This window comes from Erithacus rubecula (genome assembly GCF_903797595.1).
Source record: "Erithacus rubecula genome assembly, chromosome: 11".
Lineage (NCBI taxonomy): Eukaryota > Metazoa > Chordata > Aves > Passeriformes > Muscicapidae > Erithacus > Erithacus rubecula.
In genome coordinates, this window is record NC_136663.1 from 3,159,797 (window position 1) to 3,185,903 (window position 26,107).

The 26,107-nt window shown below is 41.6% G+C and overlaps 1 protein-coding gene across 5 annotated transcripts in view; it reads left to right on the forward strand.

The window, feature by feature from the left end:
• Positions 1-26,107, forward strand: part of LOC306806498 (uncharacterized protein) — a 184,399-nt gene that overhangs the window by 89,480 nt on the left and 68,812 nt on the right. For all 5 annotated transcript variants that reach the window (XR_013775484.1, XR_013775485.1, XM_079315311.1 and 2 more), the window contains exon 5: positions 10,085-10,207. Coding sequence is in view for 3 of the 5 variants with exons in the window: in XM_079315311.1 (XP_079171437.1) it covers positions 10,085-10,207 (123 nt within the window). In the remaining 2 variants the exon portion in view is untranslated. The remainder of the gene's footprint in view (positions 1-10,084; positions 10,208-26,107) is intronic.

Here is a 26,107-nt window from a genome sequence, read left to right on the forward strand (position 1 = left end):
GCAGGAACAGTAGCAGTAATCACAGTAAGAAATAGTTAACGAGCACCCATTGGTGTCTGAGAAGTTGGAAGAATTCATAAGACAAATCAGGCAGTGGAGCCTCTGGGAATAATGACTTCCCTTGTGTTTCTTTGCAAATTAAACTGATGAAGATTTAATTTTTTTTTCTTCCCATGGGTTGCTTTGCCCTTGACACACAAGACTAGTTACTGGAAGGCACAGTGACTGTGCCTACACTTCTGCCTGTGTAAACTGAATAACCAGTTCCCATTTGTATCCCTCAAAAATGAGGGACCTGGCTGTGTGATTGTGTTTCAGCCACTCAGGAAATGATGACAGAAATGTTATTTTCTGCAGTAGGAAGTGGAGTGAGTTTACATTTAAAGTTATCACAGGATTTTTGTCAGGGCAGTGAGTAATTCTGCCCACAGAACTGCTAGAAAGATCCTCTAGGAATGGAAAACAAAAGATGGGAGAGAATATTCAGGAGGGTATGGAAAGGAAGAGAAATTTAATCCATTTCAGGTCATAGCAGAGGTTTGATCTAATCCTAGGCAGAGTTGATGATGAGCAAAGTTTCAGATTAGACTGGCAAGGACAACTATTAAGAAAAACAAGAAAAGAAAATGGGAACTTCCATTTAAATCTCCATAATTAATTCCTATTCTAAACTAGAAGCCAGCACACATCATCCTTTCTTTGCTGAGAAATTTTTTATATTCATTTCTGTTCATAATGGTTTGGGAACAGAAAAGAGAAGAAAGAAAAAAAGGTTTTCATTATTCATGTGAAAAATGAACTCATTTGCTCACATGCTTGGTTCTGGGGTTAATTATATTATGAAAAAGCACAGTTTGTAAGGAACTGGCTTATTACAATAGGAATGCCCTGAAATTTAAGCTGCCTAATTTGTCAGCTTGCTCAGGCCCCATACTGCTGGAACACTCAGCCTGTTTGTAAATGAAGCAGCAACTTCTGGGTTTGGGGCTGTGGTCCTGCACTGGTGCCTATGGGCAGGACATTTGACAAATTCTGTTTTGGGGGTTCCCCCATGGCAGCACCCCATGGCAGTGCTGGCCACTGCTGCATCAGGGACTGCTTTGGACCAGGGAGAGCTGCCCTGGTGTGGATTGAAGCACCAGAATTGGTTGTGGAGTGCTTCAGGTGCTCCTTTCCCACAGTGTTGCAGTGGACACTCCAGGATTTGAGACATTTATTCCACAAAAGGAAACATTCTCTTGCTCAGATTGATGAGATCTTCTGAGGACAGATTAAAGACAGGGACAAAGGTGTTCATTCCACCATGAACACTTATTTTATTCTACACTTACAACAGGATTTTTCTTTGTTGTCTTTTCTGCAGCCAGAAGGTAAAGCTGTGTTTTCTGTCCTTTCCCTGAGTGCTTGGAAGCTGATTTACAGATAAGTTGTTCTTGCAGCTCTTGGTTCCCTGTTCCTGCATCCTGCTGTCTCAAGCTCATCCTCTCACACTCCTGCTGTCACAAACTCAGATTGCTGCTGTACACAGATTTCTGAGTAATATCATAGCAGAGCTTCTCAACAATTCTCAACACTCCACTCAACTCTTTAGTATGCCACCACTGAATTGGTAGAATCTGACCCATCCTTACAGGTTTTACCTGGAACAAGCATTTATTTCTGTTTGAAATTGTTCATTCACCTTTCATCCTGGGGAGCCTCAAAGGCATCACCAAGGTGCACATCTATCTTTATCTCTTGTTTTGTTATTGCTCTGTTGGATCATTGCCTGCTCTTCATCAGACCTGACCATAAATTCCTTAAAAGTGCAGGTTGAGCAGAGTACACAAAGTGCTGCCTTTGCTTCCTTGCTGTTCCTTTTTTGATGCCAGTGCTGTGGTCTCTGAGCTTGTGTTTGGTCCTGAGGATGTTGGCACTGGCTAACCCATGGGTATCTTCAGGTTATTCATATTTTTATATGACATTGGCTGCCACTCTCCAGCTGTCTTGGCCTGAAAACCTCCATACATTTACATAGCCTTGATTTATTTGTTTTTTGGTTTTTTTTGCTCATGGAGAGCTGTAAAAATTACTTTAAACGTTAAGCTTTCAGAAATGACCCAGCACATTAGGTTTTTTTCTATATCCTTTTCAATTCAGTTCTGCTGACCTGATTTATACATGTTTACAGAAAGTTGGAGAAAGGGCAGAAGTTCATGTAAATTTTCTTGAGATCAAGAAATGAGAGTTGGGGATAATAGAAAATATTAGCAAAGAGCCAGCCTTAGCTCATGACCAAGTGCTTTACTGACTTCCTCCCCCAGGAAAGCAGAAGGGTGCAAGGGTGTCTGGAGTTCAAGGTGCATTTTGTGAACTCTCCTTTGAGCACCAGGACTTGGCTTGGCTGCAGTCAACTGTGGGGCTTGTGCTTGGGGTTTAGCACTCAAAACATCAATCCAGTTGCTAAGAGTCCTGAAGCCTCACTGATAGTCACTGCCTTGGAAATTATGTTTGAAGAGTGTTTACCTGCCTGCAAAAGTACTAAGGGCTTACATTGTGGAATCAGACTTGGAAAGTTCAAAGCCTTTCTGTGTTTGTGTGTGTGCATAACCAGCACTTGTCGGTGCTGGAAGTCAGGTACACTGCAAAGAGACTGCATTTCTAGGGCAAAAGCACTTGTAGACAAAAGCAAGGGCTTTTAAGGATGTCACTGCAGAGCCCTGAATTCTTTCTAAAAGGGTTCCATTTTGTGGCACAAAAAGCCAAAGCAGAAAGAAACTCATCTCGGCAGAGCTCTGATGTGGGGAAGGTGCTGTACAGCCAGCCAGGCTTTCTTTTATGTTTTGCTCATAACCATCATAGCAGGGAAAGGCAAACACTTGTCTAATTGGATAAAATATCTTTAATTGCAGCAGCAGTACTTGAGGTTTGGGCTGGCTGCATCAGCTCTGTTTGTAATCACAGCTCCAGCCACACTCCACAATCAGCGCCAATTGCTGCCAATTAGCATCCTAGGCTGGTGCTGCTTTATTCACATCTTCTGGGCTGTTTGGTTGCATTATTCATACCTTGCCTGGGAAAACAGAGTTTAAAAATGAGCACCATTACAGGGTTTCATTGTACTGTGATAGACCTTCTCCCAGCTCCAGCTCTTGGTTTAATTCTAGTCAGTGAACAGAGGAAAAACTTCAGGCATCATGTAGGTCCTGCTTTTCACTTCCAGGATATAGTTCCTGCTTGAATTTTAAAGAGAGATCAAACAAAGTCAAAGCTGATGTATTTTCATGTAACAGTTTGGTTTTGGAAGTTGTTGCAAAATGTCATCAATGTGCAGGACATTAGGAAGAAAAATTTTTAAAAGTGATCAGGCATTTATATGGTTATGGAGGACTGCCTGACCTGGGACAGAGATTTAAAAAAGACTTTTAAGTGCCAATTTCAGAACTGAGTGTGGTCTGTGGTGTAGGAGAGTGTGGGATGGAAGGGGCCATTCTGTCCCTGCAGAAGGTACAGAGTGTTCTCTGTAGTGGCACAGGGTGAGCTGCAGGTCCAGTCTAACACAGCAGCATGTGCCAGCATCTTGGGCTTTTGTGCCAGGGCTTTAAGACCTTATGGTTTCACCTATTTATACTTTGAGCCTGCATTTTCCCCCTAAAGGATTTTATTCTGACTTCAAAGGAATTCTTCGTAATGTGAGCAAGTGCAAATGATTGATGAATGTGTTTGTTTTATTCTCTTCAGATGATGATTTTAATAAGGAGAAATGAATGCTGTCTTAGTATGTTAACAAGGAGCTTTGTTTGCTTTTGGTTTTGCATCTAAGTTGAATTAAATAAGATTTTTTAGTGCCACAGTAAGAAAAGAAAGCAAACCATGCAGAGCCCCACATCCCTGGGGAACAAGGGCCACTCATTACATCACAAAATGCTTTCCACATATGAGAATGTGACATGGGGATAAAGAGGAATGAGTGCAGCAGTAATTTCTTTAATTAAAAAAAAAAAAGGGAAAAAGGAGGTGATAACTTGTGGAAGCAGCAGGACCACAGCTGCCAGCCCAGACAGTGGCAGTGATGGGTGTTAGCTGGGAGGTGACACTCCAGGAGCCTGTGCCAAACTCCCCGGTGAGTTTGCTGCACTAATCAGGCTCTTGTTAATAATGACTCAGATTTACGATACTTCATAACAGCCTGAGAAGAAATATTCATCCTGCTATTGACTTTGTGGGGGAAGAAAACCTAATAAAGCACTGAGAGTGCTTAATCAATACCCGGGCAGGGCTGAGCTGACTATCAGAACCAGCAGCTTTGTTTGCTATTCAGGCAGATAATTTATGGTTAGTGCTGGAAGTGATGTATGTAATTTATGTTTTAGAGACAATTACTGCTCAAAGACAACTGCTGCAAAGCTTTTTGCAGGAAACCAAGAAGAAGACAAATGCAGTCTTTGGGGTGTGAGTGTTGTGCTTGGCAGCCTGTCCAGTGTATTTGTACATTACAATATATTTATGTGTAATGTTGATATATGTCCATGTGTGCTCGTGTGAGCTGTGTTGCGTTGTAGCAGTGAGTGGCCTTTAAAGTTCAAATCAACTTTTGCAGGTTTCAGAATTTCTTAGACACATGGTTTTGGTTGCAGACCATCCAAGCTGTAATTAAAGGGGGGAAAAAAAGCAGTGTGTAAATCCTAACTTAATTTTTGGATCCTCAGAATTTTTTGAAAGTTCATTCAAATTATTTAGATGAATTTATGGGAAGTTGTCAAATGGCCATTGTGATTTGCAGACACTTGCCTATAATACCTCCTTGTAAAGCAAATTGTAAGATTATTGCAGTTCTACACTTTTGTATGCCAGGCACTCAGATATATTAAAGTCCATATATAGGAACATTTCAGATGCATATGATAAACTATATTTAGACTTTGATCTGAACCATTATGAGAGTTTGGTTTGGTTTATTTTGCCCAACAGCATTTGTGCTTTCTGAGTTAGGAATTTACATCTCTAAATTGCTGTGAAAGTCAATATAAGCTGCCAGTGCCTGTTGAGACAGGAATCAAACTGCTTTCTTAAGATATTTAACATTTAGATTCCTAAAATCAACCCATCTTCATCACAGTCTTCAGGAGAAGGTCCCAAGTGTTATTAATGAAATGTTGTCTTCCCTCTAAATAAATATTTTGTGGTGTCTGTGACCCCTGATTGAAGCAGGGTGTGTTACCCTAATGCTTTTAAACTAATCAAAATCACCTCCTCACTCCGTGCTGGTGGGCTTTGTTCAGGCAGGATTGCAATAACAATGGGAATGATTTTACAGATTTGATTCCCCTTCAGTGATTTATTCCAAGCCCAGGGAGTTCTGACACATGCTGGAGTCAGCGGCTCAGGGGTCAGGGCACGGGTCAGCCCCAGAGCTGGGCACCCAAATGGCAACTCTGCATGGGGCTGCCTTAAATAAGGAAAGGTGCTGCTCATATGCAGCTGATAAATACAGAAAGTGGGTTTTAAATACTGGGTGGCAGCTATGAGATTCCTTTTGTTATCTTAAAATTTAGTCTTTGTGTTAATGAAGACGGCATAAACTTGTATGGGGAAAATGAAAATCCCTTAGCTTGTAGGCAATGAGTTAACTGCTGTGTTCCACTGATCTAAACACACAAACTGTTGCCAAAATTAGGTGGTTTTTCACTCCATGGCTTTCCTGCTGCAGAGCTGAGCCACTGCTCTGTGCAGGTGATTTCTCCTTCCCCAGCTCTGTGCTCAGGGCAGGTTAATCCCTCAGTGGATTTTAGAGATGCTGAATTGAGGTCCAGGTGGAGACCCTGCAGAGCTGCAGCCCTCACCAACAGCTCAGTGGAGAGGAGATTTCTACCCCAGTGCCAATATGTATTTCTGCTTTTCACACTGATTTTTCTTCATCCGATTCCTACTTTTGAGAGCTAGTGATAAAACAAATCGCTGTGGTTGGATTTCAAACTGGAATTACCAATGAAAACCTCTTAGTCCGGTGTCTGTTTTTACATAAAGCCTTAATTTATTTCTAGGAAATCTGAAATCACCTACATTTTCATAAAACCTTAGTGAAGGGTTGTTTTCTCTGGAGCTGAGAATGCGTGACATTTTCAGATGGAATAGCATTAACAAGAAGAGAGAAGTGAAGGGATTGGAGTTGTCCTTCTCCATTTTAGCTCCTAGGCAGGGTTAATTGGGCAAAGGTGGTCTGCTTCATGAAAAAAGGTATGTTCCCTTCCATATCAAGTGCTTTGTAAGATTTTTGGAGAAAAGACACTTTTTCAGGTAGTTCTGTTCTGTAATACCACTAGTGCAGGGAGTGTGGGACATGGGCACATGTCAACAATCCACATTTTAACATACTACTGACTTTAAAATATATTGTGGAATATTTTTCCCCTCACATGTATGCTAGACAGATCATATATAAAGTTAATATCAAGTTAATCTAGATTCAAGGTGTTTTCAATTATTTTTCCCATGGCAAGATTGAAGGCTCACATCTAGAGTGTACCATGGATAATGTTTTTGTGTTGCAACATTGGCTCTATAAATAAATATGAAACATTGCAGTAGCAAACATCACATTTTTATTTTTTTCTGAGTTGCCTACAGCATGTCATTACAGATGGATTGATAGGCTTGATAACATTGAACTTTTGTCAGACCTAACGTGGCAGACTTGTTACGTGTCAGAAATTTTCTGTCATTTTTCTCACTATTCAAAAGGCAAAATATATTTGCAACCTTGAGTGACATTGAATATGGAAAGCAGACAGAAATTTATCATTTGACAGAATTGTTTTTGTTGAGTTTATTTTAACTTCCCCTTTTTTTCAGTGGCAAAGCTGTAATCAGATTTTAAAATCCTGACTATTCTGTTTTAGGAATGTGGAACAGCTGATTGAGGCTTGTAAAAGCTCTATGACCCGGCCTTTTACAAATGTAAAACACATTCTTTATTACTTCACATTCAGATCATTTATTTTTGTGCTTCTTTGGACTGGGGCAACATCTGACCTTTATTATGGAGTTGCAGCAAACAGCTTGACAGGGAACAGGCAGTGGGGAAGGTCTTGAACAGGAGACAGGACAGCAAAGGATGCAGATGCTTAGAGAGCAAATTTTCATAGCATTAGGGCTAAAACTCATAAGACTTATTCCTACTCACTGTATTCCTTCAGATGTAATTGCTCTCTAATAAAGCTGTATCCAAAAAATTGTTTTTGGTGTCTTAACTCAGGAATTAAACAACAGTTTATTATATGATGATTAGCTTTAAATAAGGTGTTTGTTTTTAAAGACAGATGGAGTTGGAAAGTCAGGTTTTGCAAGTATAACAGAATAAGTGGTGGGTTTCTGGTGTAAAAAGCAGCAAAGAAATGCATGAAAATATTTCATCAAAAGATGAAAACAAATATTAAGGAAATCTTGAAAAGCATTAAGAAAATGGGGTTAGAAGAATAAGGAAATGAGGCTTTCAGTCATACAACACCAATAGCTGGACCACAGAATTTTATGCTGAACAAGGAAGGAAGAGATTTTTTAATTGCTAACAGGAACACTCTGCAATCAAAGGAGAAACTTCCTCTGTATTAGCATGTAACAGCACTGTAACTTCCGAACGGATTATACCCTGGTGAAATCAAGGGGGTTATGATGAGCTCCTCAGCTAGAAAGGTTTTGTTCCAATATTTTGCTTCAAAATACAGGCACAGGTGTTAATAAATCAGGCTGCATATCCTAGACCACCTCACCCAGTCAATATTTTATGCCAGGAGGCCACGTAGCATCGTGGGCGCTAAAGAATAACGCGGTCCTTCCCTTAATTTTGTTTAATAAAAAATAATATAAAGAGCAAGGACATTTTATTAGTTTTCAATCCTGCTAGTACAAACAGCAGTGGAAGCTGTGGAGCTGGGGTATCATCCATGTTTATCACCACGAGGTGCCTGTGAGCTGGGGGGTGAATCCCTCGGAAGGGGATGCTGAGCGCTCGCTCGCGTGCCTCCCCCCAGTGCTTGGAGGAACACGGCCAAAATCTGTCTCCTGTCATATGTTCTCCCTGTTTCTTGCTGAGGAGAAGCGAGCAGACGCACGTTGTTATTTTGGTTTGGTTTTGGAGGGGAGGGAAGGGAAGGGGGGGAGTGTTTTTCTCAGAAGTTTCTGTTCCAATTGCGCTCGCGTGAAATCGAGAGGAGCCGCGCCGGCTTCACGCGGGTTAGGATTTGGTTTGTTGTGCAGCTCTGAGAGAATGAATTTTTATTTTATTTCTTTATAGCCTGCCAGTGTTTTCCAGGAGCACTGAGGACAAAGAAATTTTCATTTTGTCGGGCATTGCGTTGAATCTAAAGCTGAGATGGTTTTAGTGGGTTTGTGCCTCTTCAGCTACACTTCAGCAAACGTTGGTGTTTCAGGATACACTTTTCTTATAGCTTTTTAATAGGCTGAAACCTCCTCAAAAATTTCTTTTAACCTGTGGCTTTTAGCCAGGATCAGAAATGAACCAGTCAAGTGAAGCTTGAGCTCATCAAAGAGCTAACAAACCTTGGTAAATCTTAGTCTTTAGCACAGAAATGTTGCAGTTGAAAGGCTCTCGCCTCTCTTGGATGAATGCAAAATTCTTTTTATTATTATTTTTCTTTAAAAACTAATTAAATGTTTTTTTTAAAAGCCTCACTTCCCCTTTGGGAATGAGGAGTGCCACTAATACGAAGTAACTGCCTGTGGTTTTTGCAGTCATCATGATGCTTATCTTCTGCTGCTTAATCCTCCTCCTCCTGATCTTCCTGCTGTCTCACCTGAAAGCAACATGAGCTCCCTCCCAGTGCCAAAGACCTGTCAGATCTGTCACCTGCACCTTCATCCCTGGCTCTGCCACCAAGGAAGATCAAGACATTTGCCCAAAATTTGAAGCCAAGTCCCCACAAGCCCATTATTCTCACATGGGTCCATCCCTGCTTGTCCTTGCACTGCTGGATTGGGTGTGTGTTGGACATGAACTCTTCAAAGTGAAGGAGAAGGAATTTCCCACATCATTGAATAAATCACTGCAGCAAATACCTGCTGGGCTTCTTACATTTGTCATCCCCTTTGAAGAAATTTTCTATTTTTTAAATCACCTCCATACTGTCTGTTGTCTTTGCTCCTGCTCAGCAGAGCAGCACTGCTGGTCTGGTGGTTTCTATCATATTTCTTTGGAATTTCTTATGTAGGTTTTTTAAGTAGATATGTACGTGAATGTCTTTGCTATTGATTTTTTCTCTGCCACTGGCTGCCTATTTACTTATTTATTTCTTTCATTTAGTTCTTTAATGTTCTTCATTTGTAATGTGTAAAGTTCTATTTTGCATGCAGGAAAACACCAGCTCACAAGGTGAATGAGTCAGGTGTGTAGATAACAGCACCTGACAGAAAGCAGGACCATAATTGATTTAAAATCCTACCATCTTTCAGAGGCTTCTCATCTCTGTTACTGCTTCTAGAAGCAACCTAATACCCAAGTGAGGCTGCTGGAAATGACTGTATAGAGGTTGTTCCAGAGCTGGAAGTTGTCAAGCTGGGTAGAGCCTTCAGCCAGAGCCAGGTGAACTCTGCACTCACCTTGTGCATAAAGGGAGGAGGAAAATCCCACAGTTGCAACTCTTACAATCAGAGAATCTTTCAGGTTGAAAAGACCTCTAAGACCATTGAGACCAACCATTAACCCAGCACTGCCAATCTCACCACTAAGCCATGACCCCCAGTGTCACAAGGCTGGGCTTCAGGGTCTTAGAGGTGTTTCCCAGCTGTAATGATTTTATGATATCTGTCTTTTAAATCCCCCTAGGGATGGTGACTCCACCAGAATCCTTTCAATGAAGAAATGTTTTGTGATGTCCAATCTAAACCTCCCCTGGCACAGCCTGGTTGGGTGGAGGGGCTCAGCAGCCGAGCTGGGAGTCTCTGCTCCTGGGGTTGCTTCAGGGCCCTGAGCTGTTTATCTCAAAAACTCCCTCATTTTTTCACATCAGTCAGACATGACTGCTGCCAGATCTTCAGGTGCTGTGGTCAGTGGCCTCTCTTCACTGTTTGCTTGTGCTTTCTCTGGCAGATGTCAACGAGTGCAGCACGGAGAACGGGGGCTGCCACCACCGCTGCTGCAACACCATCGGCAGCTACCACTGCAAGTGTCCAGCTGGCCAGAAGCTGGGGGAGGATGGCAAATCCTGTGCAGGTAATGCTTTGTGCCATGTCTCAGTGCCATTAAAGAATCAGCAGACTTAGGATGGGGAAGGGAACGCTGGCTTTCATGTGGAGCCAGCTGAAGAGCCTGTGCTCAGAGTTGTCGAGAGTGCAGGTCTTCTCACGCCTGGATTATGAAGATGTAACTGTAAGAACACTTCAAAGGGTTGGGGTTTTGTTTTATTTTGTTGAAAAAATTGTTATCACTTAACCTGGATTGGCTGTGCCATGTTCTGATTATGGGATTTTCGTCATCAGTTTAAAAACTTGAAGAAAGTGTACATGCTTGGTGATATTTCATCTGTCTCTAAAGCAAAATGGTTCTTATCAGAAAATACACATACATTTTCACATTTCAATCACAATTCCACAGCTAGAGATTAACTGAATAAAAAAGGATTTAAAACCACATGCTATGTAAACCCATTTGTCTTTTTCCTCAGGGAAATTTAAGTCTAGTTAGTGCATGATAGGATAAAATTCATTCTTATGCAAAAACTTCTGTTAGAACACATAATGTATTATGGTCAGACTTCCTAAAGGTGCCCTGACAAGCAGAGTGGCTGTAAACAAGCCCAGATGATGTGCTGACCTGCAGTCACTGCATTTTGTGCATCATCAGGGGCTGCAGAAGGTCAGGTGTTGGGTACCAGGGTGTGCTGTACTGCAGCCAGGGCTGCTCCTTCCTCCTGAGCTCTCCCCTGGCACAGGTAACAGGGATGTGCTGCCACATGGTCTGGTGTGCTCTGCTGTGTGCCTGCATTGCACCTCCCCTGCATCTCAATGCTGCAGGAAATGCATCAGAGATTATATTTTTTTAATCTCAGGGCAGTTTTTCATTAACTGTATTATAATCTTTTCACAAGAAACTGTGTTCTATGGCTTTTTCCATTGCATAGTATCTCACAAATTCCTTTCTTCCAAGATTTCATTTTACTATTGTTCAGCTCCTTTTTAAGGTTTGTATAAAGCATTGTATTTCTTGCCTGTGGTCATATGATTTATCCTAACTTTATAATTTATTTGGCTGCACTCCTTTTTTTCTCTAAAAGATGATGGAATTATTTTCTATGGCAACCTATCAGTTGAGATCCACCTTGACAATGTAAATAAGTTGTAGATGGTTCTTTTATATTGATTGAAATATTTCATTATGGTCTTCCATATTTTCATTTTGGCTTTTGGAGAGCTCAACCCAGGAATATAATTTATGATTCACAGATCTTTGCTACTTTACCTCTCTTACCTTTTTTGGGGACTGACTGGCAATGTGCCCATGAGCCAGTGCACAGGTCTGTGCTTTGATGACTACTTACTGCTTTCAGTGCAAAAAAGTTGTCCAAATCCCAAGTTTTTGAAAGCAGGAGTCCTACTCATCATAATCTTTAGCATGCAGGAGTAATTTTTCCTTTAGACTAGTAGTATTTTAATAAGTTGATCAAATTAGTGTTCCCTCTGCACAATTCAATTCTTACAACATGCTTTAAATTCCAGCATTTGGACAGTCTTTAAAACTCCAACAGAGCTTAAGGTATTTGATTTTTGCACTATATTTTATCTGACCAGGAATTGCAGGGGAATATATTATTAGCTGTTTTGAAGCCATTTTTTTTTTAAATCTTTAGGCAAAAATGGCAAAACACACAAACTGGAAACACTCAAGCCATAGAACAGAGTGAATGTGGTGGTGTCACTAAACACACCTGAACTTTTGCAGAGGTGACAGGGACAGAATTTGGTGTGCTGACCTGCAAGGAGGCCAATTTCAGCCAACTTCTGGCCACCAGGTGTTACAATATGAGTAACTTAGTGGTTGGTTACTACATGAGGGAAAAGTGAGCTCCCAAACAAAACTCTGTGTGCTGCTGTCAGATCTTCCAGGGCATGAACTGGGGTTTCATTGATGCCTCTGCATTGCTCAAAGGAGTAATTTTTGCAAATAGGAGTAAAACAGCTCCTCACTCAGGTTAACCAGTGGTTTTAGAGGAATAAAGTTTATTGTAGTTCTGGGTTGTTCCATTCTTTTTTTTTGCTTTTATAGCATCATTGTGCTTTATGTTACCCCTTAGTCTAAACTCAGGCATTAAATAGATGTGCACCATTGTTCTGCTGCCATTATTTGTCTCATGGTTGGTTTTATTTCACTGGTGCCTGCAATGATCGATCAGTGTAGGGTTTTTTTTTTTTATAAGCCAAGGTACAAATAAGGTGTATTGTTAGCAAAGCAGCATGGAAGTAGCACAGACTTTATTCAGCAAGTCATTACTGCTGGAAAGATTGATTGTGTTTTTCAGAAACAAAATAGAGCATCCTTCTGACAAAAGGGAAAGATGTCAGGAAAGAGCTGTTGGGTTTTTAAAAATAGTTTTTTAGCCATTTGTAGCTGTTTAATGCTAAGGAAGGGAAAGTGGATAAAAATTCACTAAAGTGAACTGCTCAAGCATTGATGGGGGGTTGTGAGCAAGTTTTTTTGGAGACCCAAAGGCCTAATTTCACAGCTTGAACAAGCTGACAGCGCTCAACATCTCCACCTCCTAGGGTGTCAGAGGTGTGTGCAAGACACAAAGCTCCATGAATATGCACAAGACAACTGCATAAAATAGGTGAGATCATTTTAAAATAGTTATTGCTTTGATTAAACCTTCTCCTTCTTGGGTGATTCTGTGGCTGGTTGGACCCAGATGGGGAAGGGGATTGAGCAGCACAGCCTGGGACACCCCATGCTGTGGGGTCTCTCCTCATCCCAAGGGATATTTCCTGGCTATTTGTAGGTTCTTTTCTGGCTGTTTGGAGGTTCTTAAGGCAGGATATGTCATTCAGAGTTACAGAGTTTGTAAAATCTCACTTCACTTTGGTGAGGGATGCTCGTACCAAGAGGCAAGACGTGGTGAGCTGAAGGCCTGTGCATCTCCATAGAAATGCCAGCCAGAGCAGTGACCTGATTAGCCTTTCAAAACTAATTATCTCCATGTTGTACTGCAGCTTTCACTCTCCAGCCTTCACGCTCAGAGCTTCAGTTTGCTTCTCTGACAGGGAAATATTTCCTGGCAGCTCCTTGCACAGGCATTTCAGCTTGTGACAGAAAGCTCCTGCTTCCCTCCCGCTCCTCGTGTGCCTGATGGAAATGAGTGATGAGACAGGATTTGGCTTTAAATCACTGCACAAATAATGTGACAAATTAATACTTGACATTTACCAGTGTAGGACTGTCAGGCTGATGCTGTGCCCTGGGAGGTGCTCCTGGGGCAGCCTGGGCAGGGGCTGTGGCTGGGTTTGCTTAGAAAGGTGTGACCTGGCCTGAGGAAGGGAGAAAAAATGGGTGTGTGTCCAGTCCCCCCTTGTTTGTGGAGCAGAGGTGCCATTGTGTGAAATCCAGAGAGATCCTCATTTTGGATTTTATTCTGATGCGAAACGGTTCTACTCAGGCATCGCAAAATGCAGCAATGGTATTTTCTGAACATAAATACCATCTAAAATGGTATTTTAAATGGTAATTTTAAAGCTCAGCTGCTGGCACAAGTCCAGATCTGTAAGGGATGCTAAGGCTACAGCTACAAAAGCGTGTTTTCACACATGAATAAGCTGCAGAAGTCAAGTAGAAAAAGGTCGTGCCCTTATGTTAACCTTCTTTGGTAAACTGTCATTTCTTATTTATATTATTGTGCTCTCATCTGTCAAGGCAACTGAAGGAACTTAGAGACAAGTGAAGTCCTGTGATTAAGTGTTGATGAAAAGGAGCTCCTATTTTGTTGATTAGAGTGATATTGCAATCACTGTAAGCCCATCCCTGGGGGTTTTGGTCAAACCTTGAGCTCTGGCAGGTCTCCTGACCTTTGCCAGGGGGAATTTGGGAGCAGATCCTGCAGAGCCAGAGTGTGACTGTGCAGGGCCACCACTGGTTACCCCAGTAATGGAAGAGTCACTGGGGTCACTGCTGGAGCCTGATTCCAGGGCAGGGGGGACACTCCAACACCGTGTATTGCCCTGGAAGAGTTAATGATGGGCTAAAAGGAATATTGAGGGACATGTCTGAGAGCAAGAAAGGGTTTATTAATATGGTGACAGCATTTATTCAGTTAATAAGATCTGAGATGCAACTTATTCTTGTCAGATTCTCATTTTGTTGAAGAGAACAAAGGGTGATTCTGCATTTGGGCTGTTTTCCCTGCCCAACAAATCAATGTACAGATGTCTGCCATGTCCTGTGATAAAAAAACTGGAGGATATAATACCATGCACTTCAAGGGAAATGCCAAGGCATTTTTATTATATTTATTTCGTTTTTATTAAATCAGGAGAAGTGAGTCTACTGGAAGGATTCAGGATGCTTTTGCATTACCTTAGCTGTAAAAGTTGCATTTGATTCAACACACAGTGTTGGCAGGCCATGACACTGAGGTACTTATTGCCAGGAACACTTCAACAGAAGGAGAACAAGGAGAATATATTTTACAAAATTCAAAAAGTTCTTATTCCAGGTGCAACAAGTACCACACCAACTGAACTCAAATCTTACAGCACTCAAGTGAAGACACTCTTAGATGAGGTGAAGCCACCCAACCCTCTTAATCTTTCTCCCTTTCAAGACCTTGTCTTGAGACAAGGAAATAAATCCATTTGCAGGAATTGTGCCACAATTATCTCATTATCTGTAACTGAATTAATCTGTCCACCTAATATGAGGGGAATGGACAACTCTACCTCATCACCTCAGCAGGTCCTGGGTGAACCATCTTTAACTGAGGCATTTCAGGGCATTGGAATTTTACAGCAATTCTAAAAAGGAGAGAAAAAGAATAGGCAAAAGAAAAAAGCTTGTGAGAGGAGAGAAGGTGAAAGCTAAATTCTGATTTTTCCAAACCTGTTGGTGGTGGCTCTCAGTATCCTGGGACTTTAGCTTGGGTTTTCAGAGCTAAGTCAGATAACTTAAAGTATTTGTGTTTCAAACTATAAAAAACCCACAGTAATCTGCCAGGGGGGTTGAAGAGTAAATATTTTCTTCTCCATTAGTTTGTACATCCAGAATACTGGTATATGTCTTATATTTGAAGTGAATTCAACAAGAAGCAATGTCTGTTTTTACATTTAAATATTAATTATGATTGCTCCTACCTGTCAAATAATTATTTTTAGTCATGAGTAAAAAGCTTAATAACTGCTTTTGATTTCAGATCCCAGTTGGAAATTAAAAAAAAAAAAAAAGTGTTCTCCGACATCTCTTATTGAGGGAACTGTATTTACTGAGATTAAGGATTAATTGTGCATTATAAACACTGTTTGGCATTGTGCACTCTGTGAGACTTCTGTGATTTTCTGGAGACACTTGGATTTGGGCAGGGAGACTGTGATTTTTGTGTATGGCTGCAGAGAAGCTCCAGGCAGAAACTGCTGGAGTTGTTCTACATTTGCAAGCTTGATGGGGAATCTAATTTTATTTATACTCTCAAGTGATTTTTTTTTGGAATTCTCAATTTCAAGCATTTCCCTGAGAAGGAATGACAGCTGGAGGTTTTTCCTCTGACCTCCCTCGTGCTCTCCCATGCCGTGTTGGATCCGGCTGGGATCAATAGTTACACTCTCTCAGGAAAATTGTCTGCATTTGTCTGTTCCTGGTAGTTCTACAGCAAGAAAGACTCTCCAAATAACTAGCAAAAATGACAACATATTCCTAGTGAGGGAAACACTACCTTCAGCTCATTGGACTTTTAAAATTAATTGCCTGAGTGCTGATTCCTGGCAAGCCAAAGCAGGCAGGAACCTGAGCTGAATTTTGGGGGCTCATTCCAGGTCTGGGTTGTCCTCTTGCTTTTTGTGAGCCCTCCCCACAAAAACCACTCAGCTGCAAGAACCTTCTCAATCTTATTAAAATACATCATATACTAAACTCAGCAAATCCCAGCGATTTTTGTGTGTTTCTCTTCAGTCAGGGAAGGACACGTTGTTGAACAGACACTTCCCACCTGGTCCAGAGCATTTCTCTGTCGGTCAGGGCTGAGAAGAGACTCTGATGCTCTGATAATTGATTTACTGTTGAATTTTAATTGCCCTGGTTTAGTTTGTTCCTGATTCCTGCCTGGCTGTTGCTGAAGCCTCCCTGCTCCTCCCTCAAAACCCAACAAAGGCTGTGAGCTGAGCCCCCCAGTTTCTCACATCTGCCATCCCTGGGGGTAGACAGGCTCACAGGTATGACAGCTCCATCCAAAGTGAGCACTGCCACTGAAGGCTGAGCTCCTTCATCCTGGGGAAGTGTTTTCATCCATGGGGCTGAGTCAGTCTGCAGTCACTTTTTAAATGAAAGTTTTATGCACATCAGTTGGGTCATGGATGTTATTATCCTAATCCAAGGCTCCAAAGCAACAGCTGAAGGAGTACTACTCAAAAGCCCTTGACTTTTGGGGAATACTGGAACCACTTATATTTCGATGATTCAGTGATAATTTCCAGATAAATCTTGGTAAAAATCTCCTTTTTTCTATGGAGCTTGTTTTTGGGTGTCTAGATTTTTGCCTTGGAACACTTAATTCAGCTGCAACGTTTTAAGAGCAGCCTTTTGCATAAACAGCCCGTGGAAGTGGCAGTTTAATTTTGAGGTGATGTCAGGATTACACAGGGTTGGGTGCAGTGCAGCTTGTCTCCGTGTCACGCATCCAACTGTTCCGAGGCAGCAGAGTATGTTAACAGAGCACAGCATTGCTCACACCCCACAGAAAGCTGGCACCTCTTCCCTTTGCATTTCAGTTATCAGATGAATTATTGATCACTGATCTGAAGGGGAAGGCTTGTTTGTGGGTGTCATGGGCAGCAGCAAACGCTGAGCCCCCATCTCCATATCCATACAGCACTGGTGGCTCCCTGTGCATCACAGCTGATTACAGACTCAGGGTTCCTTCCCCAGCCTTCCAGCCACCTTGTCTTCCTCCAGCTCCACCAGCTGGGAGCAAATACAGAGCAGGAACCTCAGTTTGTGATTGTCCTTGGAAAGGAGTTTGTGGGATGTGCAGGGTCAGCAACCGTCACCTTCTCTATCAGTGACTTCAGTTCTTGCAGTTTTGAGTTTGTGCTCACAACAAAGTTGGGCAAAAAACCCCCAAACAACTGGCCTGGAGAGTTTTCTTTGTCCAAAAACACTTGATGGATAAAGTTATTGTTGTAAGTTCAGAAATATTGCAGTATTTGCCACAGTACTCAGGGAGTTAATGCTTTTAATTAACGGAGGAGCTGTGAAGAGTTAGATGAAAAGCATTATAGAACTATATCAAAAGGCTGTTATTGTCCAGATGAAAGATAATATTTGGAAATAATGTGACAAAAAATGATAGACTGCAGTACAAATATGTTTTGAGATATTTCTAGGGCTCTGATTAGTTTATATTAGCTAGTTTTTTGCGTTTATGACTACGTCTGAAAAGCAGGTTATGGAGAATGTTAACATTCCAGTGGGCTGATTGACAATAATTAGTTTATTTTGAAGGAAAGGAAAGAAGCACGGCATTGTTGGAGCTGACTAATGTGAATTAAAAGCCAGGTAATCTTTTCTGCAATTACAGAGATACAATGATTGCTGTTGTCAGAGAAGAAAATCCACTAGTACTTTTAAGAATCATTGTGTAGGAAGAACTTTGCAAGCCTGAAATTGAAGCTCTGGTCATGATCTCCGAAATTACACTTAGTAGTAATTTTATGCAGAAGTAAGACTTTTGAATACTTAAATTACAGCTTGTTTGTAGCAAGGTATTTACCAGCAAATACAGGCATCTTATAAACAGCACATGAGTCATCTTGGTGTTCATTTCGAGCACATCGAAAATGCAAATTGCAGCTGAATGATTCTTGTGTGGAGAGACGAGGCTTAGAAAAACCTTAAATTCGTGCTTTAAATGGAAATTGTGAGAGGAAAAATGTGCACATTTGCCTTTCAGAGGAGGGTATTGTGCAGGGTGGCTACAGTTTTTTCCATAGCTTTGCCTACAGGCTGCATAAACAAGAACTAACAGCAGATATGGGGATGGGAAAGAGCACAGCTCCTGAGAGGTGTTTATGTTCCTCTTTGGGAGCATTTAATACTGTTCTTCAACAGGACAGCTAATAGAATTCCTTTTTTTTGTTGTTCTTTTTTTTCTTTCCTTTTTTATTATTGAAATGCCTGTGGATTTTATGAGCCATCTGATACAACCTTAAAAAAGCTTTAAAACAATTTGTGATAAAATCTAAAGCAAACAGAAACCCGTCAGCTTCTCTGTTCAAAGCCCTGGCCCAAAGGAAGCGATGCAGACATGACTGTCAGAGAGATAGCAACTGCTGGGAGAGCTACACTGCATTATTAAAAGATCAGTAGTTTGATCAACATCATATTGGATTACTCAAACTTCAATTACAGGAGTACCTGAGGGCTTTAGCTGGGATATATTAGAAGACCAACTCGAAGCAAACCTGCTGTTGTTGCAGGCTGGCTCTGTGAAAAGCCCACCTGAGAACCCTGTGAACAGCTCCTGTCCCAAAAGGGATTCAGTGTCAGCCAAGGAGTTCAGAATCTGCTAATAAAAATGGAGCAATCAACTGATTAATTCGATGTGAATTTTAATCTCAGGAAGAGGAAGAAAAAAGGAAGTAGAATAAATTCTTGCGTGCCTGGTGATATTATCCATACAAAGACAGGGTGAGAGAGTTAGAGAGGCTGGAGATGAGAAGTGTCTGGGGAGATCTCAGAGCCCCCTCCAGTGCCTAAAGGGGCTCCAAGAGACCTGGAGAGGAACTTTTAACAAAAGCAAGGAGTGATAAGAGAGAGGGAGATGGCTTCAAACTGACAGAGAGAGAGCAGGTTTAGATCAGATACTGAGAAGAAATTCTGCCCTGTGAGGATTGTGAGGCACTGGCACAGGTTTCCCAGAGAATTCATGGCTGTACCTGGGAGAGTTCAAGGTGTCAGGTTGGACAGGGCTGGGCTAGGGAAAGGTGTCCCTGCCCATGGCAGGGGAATTAGCACTGGTTGATATTCAAGGTCCCTTCCCACCCAAACCATTCTGTGGTTCGTGATGCTCTGGAAGTTGGCATGGATAGGTTTTGGATGTGTTAACGTCACTTTTCCTCATGTAGAATCTCTGCAGTGATTTATGTCATAAAGGAGGCAGAGCAAGACAATCTGTGTAAAATGCTGATCTTTGCGGGCAGTTTATTGTGTTAGATTGTCCTGGGGTTGGGATGGCTCCAGAGGGGGGATCAATGCTTGTTGTGGCACCTGGAGAGGCACCCTTGGACTGAAGGCTGTAGAGCAGTGCCAGCTGTGACAGAGGCAGAGGAGGCTGAGCTGTGGTCTCAGTTTTGGACTGGCACAGGTGGATTTTGGTGGCTGAATGGTGCCTGTGCCCTCCCTGCTCTCCTTGTCCTTGTCACAAATCACATTTGTATTTCCAGCCAGCACAACTCATGTACTGTAAGCTGGAAACACGAGATTATGAAGGTGTTTGCATGATTATAATTTTCTTGTGCATGTTTTACCTGCTGCTTGTGGAAAACACATTTCTCTGCGTTCTGCTCTAGCAGAGACACAGAGCTCAGCAAGTGTGCATTAATATTGCTGCTAGCAAAATCCAGGTGCTCTCATCACATCAGGCATTTCTCTTTTTATTCCATAACTACTCTTGGAAACTGCCACATCCTGCCGAGAGAAGATGCTGATGGCCCAACATAAAAACCTCCTTAATACAGCTCAGAACTGAGTCCACACGAGGAGTTTGGGCTGTGTCATGCTGTCACTTATTAAGTGCAGCTCCTTGTAGAGTTCCTCTCCTCCTTTGCCACCCCCCCATCTCACAGCAGGGCCCAACTGGGTTGTGCTGAGGAGCTGTATTTAAAAATTGATAGACCCATAACAAATATTCTCTCTGCTGTTCCACCCACATCAGAAAATCTTGCAGGAGTGTTGCAGTAGCTGATGATACTGGTGATCTCAAAGTCTTTCTCCTAAGCAGAAATCACCTAAAATTTTGATTGTTGTCTTTAAACTGTTCCCTTTCAATTTCCCTGTTTACAGCCTCATTTACCTCTTTTCTACTGGAAGCAGTGACATTAATGAAGCTGAGTTTTTTTGGTGTGTAAACGTTTTTTTAGGAGCCTAAGCTACCCTTTTATCTGGCTTGTCATTCTTCACCTTGCAGTCCCTTGCCATTTCATGTGGTCATTCACTTATTCTGGCACATTTCTCTGCTGAGAGTTTGTGTCCATCTGTGTGGGTTTCATGTTGATGGGAGTTGGAGTCAGCAAGGGGGTGCAGTTGCCAAAATATCTTTTAGTCTAACCCCACTGTGGAGGCTGCTAGCCCCACCACTCTTCCCTTTTGGCTTTTCTTTGCTGAGATGCTGTGTACTACACTGGGATCCCAAAAAGGATTTTTTTTTTTTTTTTAAGTACTTAGAGAGGAGAAAAACATGCAGAACTGCTTTGTGAAAAGATGGAAAAATCTATTTGTGAAAACATCACAGTGTTGTCTGAGGTCTGTCCATGAAATTGTCGTGTTCCTTGCTTTAATTCTATAGCCTGGTTTTCTTGCAAGTTGTCTGGTTTCAATAATTGCTTAAAATGTGTATATATATATGTGTGTGTCTCTGTGTGTGTATATTTAATGAAGAATTCCTTGAAACTCTAATTAGGGCTGCTTGACTCCAAAGCAGTTTACATATCACAGGCTTACACAGCTATCAAACAGATGCTTCTCCTTTTTTTTTCATTCAGCTGACATTTTCATTTTCTCTGCATATTTTGAGCACTGAGCAGTGATGTGTTTTGACTCCTGAGGCTACAGATGATATCAAAATGAGGATTAGAAATGAAGTTTACCTGTCAATTAAGTTGTTAAGCTTGTCCTCCACAGTGTCTACATTTTGAAATGGCCTGTTTATTGAATTTGAAATAGTTTTCATTCTTGACTTTGTTTAAATTGAATGGACAGTTCTAATTATAATCTTCAGGGTTTTCATCTGCAACATATGGTTTGCATTTCGAGCTGTGGATGAGGGGCTCTTGGATGTTTATTGAGCTAAACCACTGTTAAACATCTTCTGAGAGAGTGGCTTGTCAGGCATTGAGAGTAAGCAGAAATGGGCAGCACAGATATTGGCCAATTTTCTCTTTTCACATCACTCTGTCCAGGAGTGAGGGACAGCTGAGAAATGAGCCATGGTGGCAGGGTCCAGGCATTGGTGAGGAACCAGCCTCACTTTGAGTGGTTGCCTTGTGCCAGTCTTACCTTGAAAGCAATGTTGAAAGCAAGAAAGAAGTCCTAAAGCATCTTTGATATATTCCTCCCCCATCCCGAGTTCAAATTCAATTAATTCAAATTACCAGGATGGTTGTCTGGTCAATGTTGCTCTTTCCAACCACCTGTGGCCCCCATTAACAGGGTTCCAGGATATCTCATAGCAGTTTCTTCATCTAATTACTTTCCAGTAAAGCCAGTGACAGACCAGGAAATGAAATCCAGGTCTCAGATTTGATGGGTAGATTGTCCATTGCAGGTTGTGGGGCAGCTCCTGCCATTCCTGCTCCATGGATCTGTCAAAAATGCCATACCTTGGACATGCCTCTGCCCTTTTCCCTTGAAAACAGGCATCAGGAGATTAATCTCCTTTCAGATATGGAGATAAATATTTATTTCCCAACACAAGGTCCAGTTGATGACTCTGTTATTCAATGTTTCACAGCACAATTTCCATCCTTTGCATTTTTCTTTGTAGAGAGAGAAAAACCTGAAGGAGAAAAGTGAAACCTGACCTTGACACACCTGGAAGTCCTTAAAACTATGGGGAATGGGAAAACATTTGAGGTGTAGGGCAAGGTACCAGCTACAGGGTAGAAGATGCTTCTCCACAATGGCCCAAATCTCCAGAGAGGTCTGGAGGAAGGACTGACAGTGAACCTGGTACAAAGACCTGTGGTGCTTTAATGCCATTATTTACCTTCCCTTCCTCATTTTCAGGAGGAGGTAAATAATCATATTATTTCTAAAGCTTCTTTCTGTGCCTGCAAAATGGCTGCTGGCAAAAGTTGCTTTGTCCTTTATCCTGGGTGAAGAAATGCAGCAAAAACTGGCTGCTCCCACAAGGCTCCTCCTTTGTGAAATTGGTTTGCAGGGGCTAAATTGGGTGAGGAATCATTAACCTTGCCTTTTAACCAGTCTCTTACCAGCCAGGACGTGCTCCTTTTGGTTTGCTGGAGCCATTCCTGAACAAATCCTGTTGGACACCTGGGAGTGAGGAAGGTGAGGAAGCTGCAGCTGCAGTCCAGGGCTGACCTGGCTGGCTCAGCCAGCAGCTGACAATGGATGCTCATCTAATCCATGGCAGGGGCCAGCAAAGGGCAGAACAAATAGCTGAGGAGCAAAAATAAAAGCCTGGGAGCACTAACAGTTCAAAATGACCCAGCTGGCTCTGCAGGAGCACATTTATCTATGCTGAAAGCTGCTTCGTGGAGGTGTTTTAACACCAGCTTCTAGGAAACCACTCAAAGGAGCTTGTAGCATATTTGTGGTGTTTTGTGAAGCATTAAAAAAAAAAATAAAAAAAGCTCTAGACCAAGAGTTTTGCAGTTTAAAACCTCCCAGCCATCCAAAATTCCTCTTCTCAATCTGCTCACTTCAGTTCAATGAAAAAGAAATAAGTTTTTTATTAATATGAACTGATGTTTTTTTTTTTTTTAATGTTAGGCTTTGCTTTGGATCAGACTTTAAACTTTTATTTTTCTTTCCTAGAGTCAATACCAATGTAAAACTGCTTTCATTGTGTAAAAGATGGCCAAATATTTTTCTAGCAACAGGAGTTTCAAACCCCCTCCAATCAAAGTTTCAAACTCTGAAAATCATTTTAGTGGAGGACAGATCCTTTCTAAGCTTCTGCTGCAAGAGCAAATTATGTCATGCTTAGTAGCAAGAGCATTTGTGAGGGGATTCACACTGGTTGTCAAATTTTGGACATTTCCAAGCTTGAGATTCGAGCAGTTCTGTGATTTAAAGGAAGCTGTGAGTTGAATCTGTTATAAATTTACCTACTTACAGCAATAACAGGGATTTATTTTAAGCTTTACTTTATAGAATAATTTCTGACTTTTGGGATCAGCTTAAGAATGTCTGGGAACCAAGCCTGTTTCCCTTCTTCCCATGAGTACATAAATTATTTAATTGAAAAACACACTAAATAATGTGCAAAATCCACCATGTAATTAGTGGGGAAAGACCATATGATATTTTCACTTCATAACTTTTGTGAGGTTTAAACACCCTTTGGAATATAGAAAAGGGAGTAGTAACAGTGTAGTTACAAATAACAGAAGGCAAAGCACTGTCATGCATCTTTGTTGATTTAAAATACCACATTAAACAGCAAACAATCAGAGTTTTCTCATCAGATGTATGAAATGATCTGCAGCTGAAGAGACAGGGAGGTGGTTGGGGCAAGGGAGGGGTGAGCAGATTGTTGGAATTTATTTCCAAATCTCTGTTGGAGTTGAACAGTTTATCCACTTGTGATAATTTTAAATAGAGCCACTTAAGGTTTCTTGCTGTGGTACTTTACTTAAGATCCAATCTTCTCTTTTTTTCTATCACCATCATTCTGATCTTCACAATATTTTGTGGGGGCCACTAACCTCCCTGGGTAAAGAGGAGTCAGAAATCTTTCCATCCTTAGGAAATCTCTGGTGTTTGTGGGGTGGTTGATGCTCACAACCACTTGGTCTCTACCTCTCTGTGTTGTTCTCTGCTTGACAAAGTGAAGAGATTTTGCCCAAAACTAATTAATAAACAAATAATCCTGAAATCATACGACCATTGAGGTTGGAAAAGATCAAGTCCAGCAGCCATCCCAGTGCCACCACTGTGCTCACCATTAACCCATGTCCTCAAGTGCCACATCCACACTCCAGGGATGGGGACATTTCCATCACTACCCCACCAGCCTGTTCCAATACTTTAAAACCTCTTCCAGGGTGAAATTTTTCCCAATATCCATTCTAAATGGTGAGGTTGGTACTGTCCAGTTCTGGTTTCTCTCTCCATCAGTGCCTGGGCACAAGGAAGAGGAAGTTTTTTGTCTGCTTATCTCTCAGAAAATACTGACTCTGAATAGTTCTCAATCTAATTGAGAAATTTTAATATTTAAGGGAAATTAAAAATTTTAATAATCAAGGGAGAGAAATCCTGTTCATTTGTCACCCTCAAGAAATGCCACTGGCTGGGGGAAGCTCCTTGAGAGGCAAACCTTGTGAATTCCATCCCTGGGATACATTTGGCACATCATCCCTCCTCCAGTCAGAATTGTTAAATTGGAGGCTTGTTATCCTTCCGGTTTTTTTTTTTTTTTTTTTTTTTTTTTTTTGGAGTTCAGTTCTGTATCTTATTTGCATTTCTTAGTGGTCTAAAAAGCAAAGCTCTTCTGTTACTAGAGAATTGATCTGGCAGGATCTTGCTTTCTTTCTTCCTTGACAAAAACCATGATTGCAGGTTCACTAATTATCCATGTTTATTACTGCTCTCTGTGTATTTTTGAGGAACTGATTGATCATAGCTGTTCCTGAGTGTTTTAATAATGATATGAAAAAAGCTGCTGATGTGACTCCTGAATTCCAAACAAGCAGTCACACAGCAAATGGACTTTTGTCCATGTGGTTCATCAAATCAATTAGGGACCAAGCACCCTGGTGATTAGCAGGACCCTGAGTCAGGGCTATGGAGGATTTCAAAGCCTGGAACTTCCCCTGTAGGATCTGCCCTTGGAAAGGGGGTTGGGCATTTGTACATCACATCCTCTTTTATTGTGTTTGGAACCTCAGGTGTTGGGATGGAGGAAGGGTCAGTCCAAGTGCACAGCCCTAAGGAGCATGAAGAGTTAAAAAAGATAAATAACATGGTGACTAAAATATTTTACCTCTTGGGAACACACAGACTTTGGTTTGTGTGACTAAGTGTTAGGTGATTCCTGGTGAAAGGTGAGTAAACAAGGACACAGGAAGGTACCTTTAGTGAGAATCCCCCTGAAAAGCATCTCTGAAATCTTCTGAAGGTGAGAAGGAGAATATCCCCTCACCACCTCTGCTTTGTTCACCCAGCAGAGTAATCTTGGCAAGACAGCCTGGGGACAGCACACAGCTCCAATTTTCCCTCTTGGATTGCCCTCCCTCTGCCTTGTGGGGATGCAGTTGCTTTCATCACAGTCTGACTTGTGATAAGCAAGCCATAAGTGGCTTGAAATTCAGGTTATTCAGATAAGCATCCTGAGTTGTAACTATAGAAAGTCGAGCAGGAGGAGTTTCAGTTTGATCTGTGCTGGAAACTAATCCAAATTTAATCACAGATACAGATACAGTCTTCCATAATCCTGTGATGTTCTAGAATTGCAATGGAAGGGATTTATATTTCAAGAATACTTTTAAATATTTGTATACATCTGCTACTCTAGAATAATTTCATCTTTCTATAGCTATTTCCAAGTAGAAAAAAAAAGGCCACTTGTGTACCTACAACAGCAGAAGCTGTTGCTTTGCTGCTATATGTGCCCTTTACTAATACAGCAATTTGAATGTAAAAGTCCGAATAGTTTAGACTTCTAAAACTTTCAAATGCAGTTCAGGCCTTGAGATCAGTGTCTGCTTTGCAGACTGCTCCCCAGACAAAACAATTATGGAATTTTTCTGCTGTGATGGGGGTGAAGCTGTTTCCTGGCCTGGGGATGGAGGAGACGTGGAAAGGCGACTGCGCCTCGCATGTCTCCCGATTTTATCTGTAGGATGTGAAGGAATCTTTCAGCGTATAATCCTTAAAATATTGATCTAGCAGAGGAAGTCTGGGGCTGGAAGGGATCATCTGTCATCGGATTTGCTGGATGTGGCGTCGTGGAGCTGCTTTTCC